This window comes from Buceros rhinoceros, unplaced genomic scaffold (assembly GCF_000710305.1).
Source record: "Buceros rhinoceros silvestris isolate BGI_N320 unplaced genomic scaffold, ASM71030v1 scaffold18698, whole genome shotgun sequence".
NCBI lineage: Eukaryota > Metazoa > Chordata > Aves > Bucerotiformes > Bucerotidae > Buceros > Buceros rhinoceros.
The window spans coordinates 54,446-57,635 of NW_010427649.1; the positions used below are offsets into that span (position 1 = coordinate 54,446).

At 38.6% G+C, this 3,190-nt stretch overlaps 1 protein-coding gene across 1 annotated transcript in view; it reads left to right on the top strand.

The window, feature by feature from the left end:
- LPCAT1 (lysophosphatidylcholine acyltransferase 1) overlaps positions 1-1,959 on the top strand; it is a 50,270-nt gene extending 48,311 nt beyond the window's left edge. Inside the window, exon 13 of the mRNA XM_010141997.1 lies at positions 1,748-1,959. Within this exon, the coding sequence (XP_010140299.1) occupies positions 1,748-1,932 (185 nt within the window). The 3' untranslated portion in view covers positions 1,933-1,959. The remainder of the gene's footprint in view (positions 1-1,747) is intronic.
- The last annotated feature ends 1,231 nt before the right edge of the window (positions 1,960-3,190 follow it).

A 3,190-nucleotide genomic window follows, 5' to 3' on the forward strand; every position in this document is an offset into this window, starting at 1 on the left:
TACCCCTTTACCTTCCTGTACCTCTCATCTGTCACATCCCCACGATTTCCATGTCCATCCTAGTTACTGCCTTTTTCCTGCCTGTCTCCATGTTGCTCCTTGTCTTCTAACTCATTTGGATGGTGACTCAACTGTTCACCCCACTGGCTCCTGTCACCAGCTTCAAAAATACCAGAACAAAATCTAAGCTGGTAAGCCTAGCAGAACTCTTAATTTGGCACAATTCATTGTTTGAGAATAGCTAAATTTGAAGTACTGTACGAGTGAACTCAGTCCAGTTCACATGAATTGCCAAAGAATTTTTATTTTCCTATCCGTCATAAGTAGTACTGAGTTGCATTTAACCCCAAGTAGTCATGGTGTGTTCCCATCACAAGAAAAATCTTGTAGTATGCATTTTCAAACATGGAAGATTTTTTTTCTTCCCCCCTGGAGAGTATGATTTTCATCATCAGTCAGCCTGTTGTACATACAGATTTTTCAACATAGGTGATAGTGTCGGTTTTCATGGCCTGAACATCATCAGCTTTTGTTGAACTTAGTGTCCAAAATACTTTAGATCCAGAAAAACTGTGGATAAAGGATACCCACTTTGTCTGTGAAAGGATGAAGTTGTGCTTATTGTATTCTCCCCACCTATGCCTTTGCAGAAGTTCAGAGGCAGGGTCAACCTACAGCTTCAGTGCCCCTATGAGCCAAATGACATTCCCTTGCCCTTTGCGATATTGAGAAAAACACACTAATTCCTCAGAGAAGGGTGGTGGAGAGGGAAAGCTGTGTTAGTTCCCTTCTTCCAGGAGGAACTGGGCTTTACTCTTCTGAAAAGCTACTTCAGCCGTGATCTGTGCTACACTCCAGGGAACTCACAGCATCATCCGATCATGGTAACACAGTGAATTTGAGTGGACTGCATGTGATACACTGTAGGTGACTGAGTTAGTGATAGTGTTCACATCCAGCTTTTCCCAGTGTCATCTTACATTATAAGAATAGCTTCTTGTGACTTGGATCCTATACAGTATCTTGTGTTCAAATCTTGTCTGAATAGACAGTCACATGGGCAAATTGTGACAAGGCTTCAGTGTCTGATTTTTAACGCAAAATGCTAATTTTTGATGTTAAGGATTCCCTACTCCCCCAAGAACTAATCATGCTCTTTTTATTGTCTTATTAGGATCCAACATTGAAATGACAGATTTTTTAATAATATGTTACAAACTAATTATCTTCTCGCAATACTGTTCTCTAAAATATTAGGACTTTTGAAATGCTGACATCTTGAGAGTGGAAGGCAGCAATGACAGTCGCTGTTAGGTTGAAGAGAATTATGAGGGCAAAGCATTAAAGGGCATGTTAGCAAAAGACTTCCCGGATTTTAAGAAATGACTACACTTGCTGTTTGTTCCTCAGCTGGAGGGCTTCTGCCCTTTCCCCAGTGAACAGGGAGATGCCATGTCTGGGCATGTGGTGCTCCTCATGCATTTTAATGCAAATCTCAGCCTGTTTACCATACAAGCTAAGCTCTGGTCTGAAGTGTTTTAAGAGGGCTTAGATAATTCCTTGCGGCTTGTTGGTTCTGAGGATGTTGTAAACTTCTGCTGAGAAGCTAAAACAAGCAGTGGGGATAACATTATGTTAACTGCTGCTATTTTTCTCCAAAGTGATCATGTGATTATATACATGTAAGTATTCAAATTTAGCACCCTTCTGTTTCAAAGAGCTGATTCTATGTAACAATTTTTTTTAGATGATTTCTACACATTTGCTGAATTGCACCCACACTTTGCAGAAGACTATCTCTACACTGATCAGATGGGAGCCGAGAGTGGCTTGGAGACTTCATCTCTTTATGCTTCTAACGGTATCTGTACTGACTTCAGCCCTGAAAACACTGAAGATAAAAACAAGCCCCTGCAGAAGAAACTGGATTAACACTACAACTGCTACCTTCCTCTCCTGGTGAGAGGATTGTCTTTTCTTGGGATTTTCGTAAATCACTCCAATTATACAGCAAATACCAGTTTTGTGTGTTGAAAGTTCTTCTACCTTAATACTGTTCTTTGAATCATATGTGCTATAGTTAACAATGTGTTCCAGGTTACTTTGAGGAAGGTGGTTTTTTGGTTTTGTTTTTTGTTTTTTTTTTTTCAGAAAGGTCTTTGAAAGGCAAAAATGTGAATGTGCTTCATTATCAATGTTTATATTTAAAAGGAAGCGGCACACTTATTTATATTCCATTGGCTAGTTTCATGTGCAAAGTGTTGCACAAACTGTGCATGTATATAGATACTGTAGCTACTATAGTGTTAAGTGCACTTTGGTGATTAGTGTTGTCCCTAGTTATGGGGATGTTTATTTGGGGCCAAACTCTGCTGTCCATATTTGCGTAGTCTTGTTGATTTCAGTGGGATTACTCTCTTGAGCAAGGCAAGCGTGTTTTGGCCCGTTGTTTTGGTTCAGTGAACAGTTTGGAAACAACAGTGCAAAAACTTGCTAAGGATTACTTTTTATTGTTGAATGACAAAATTGTTTCTCTTTTAGTCTATTCCATGGTAGAATGAAAAGGAAAGGCTCCTTATCCCTCACCCCAAGATTTTTCTACTGTTATCTTCTGGATGCAATTAAACATGAATTTTTTTCCAAACTGACATGCCACATAGTGTTTGCAAATACAAAACTATTTGTGCTTTTCTCCTATACTCAAATCAAATCATGTCTGCCTAACATTTAAATGGATGACGTTCACACACTTGTATTCTAGATTTATCAGGAATTGTAGCAAGCCTGCATATATAGATAACTTAGCATGGAATGCATTATGAAAACTGTTTTATCACAAGTTTGAAAAGGTTGCAGTTACTTTAGAGGCCAAGCCAGCCACAAGTTGCAGAATGTCTTAAAGAAATGCCAGTTAAATCTCTATACCAACATTACATATACTGCATATAACATACACAAAGCTTAGAATAGTTTAGAACTGTTTGAAAACAAAACAAAAGCCACACCAAGAACCAAAACAACCTAAAATTGTATTATTAATATTTCTTACCTTTCCTGTTGTAAAGCCAGATGCCTTAATTACCAATGCAGGTCTGAGAGAAAAATTTACATTATTATAAAACCGTAGAGCTTCACTGAAGGAAGTATGCCAAAAGCCTCAGCAAGTAAGAAGGAGGACTCTGTCACAAAA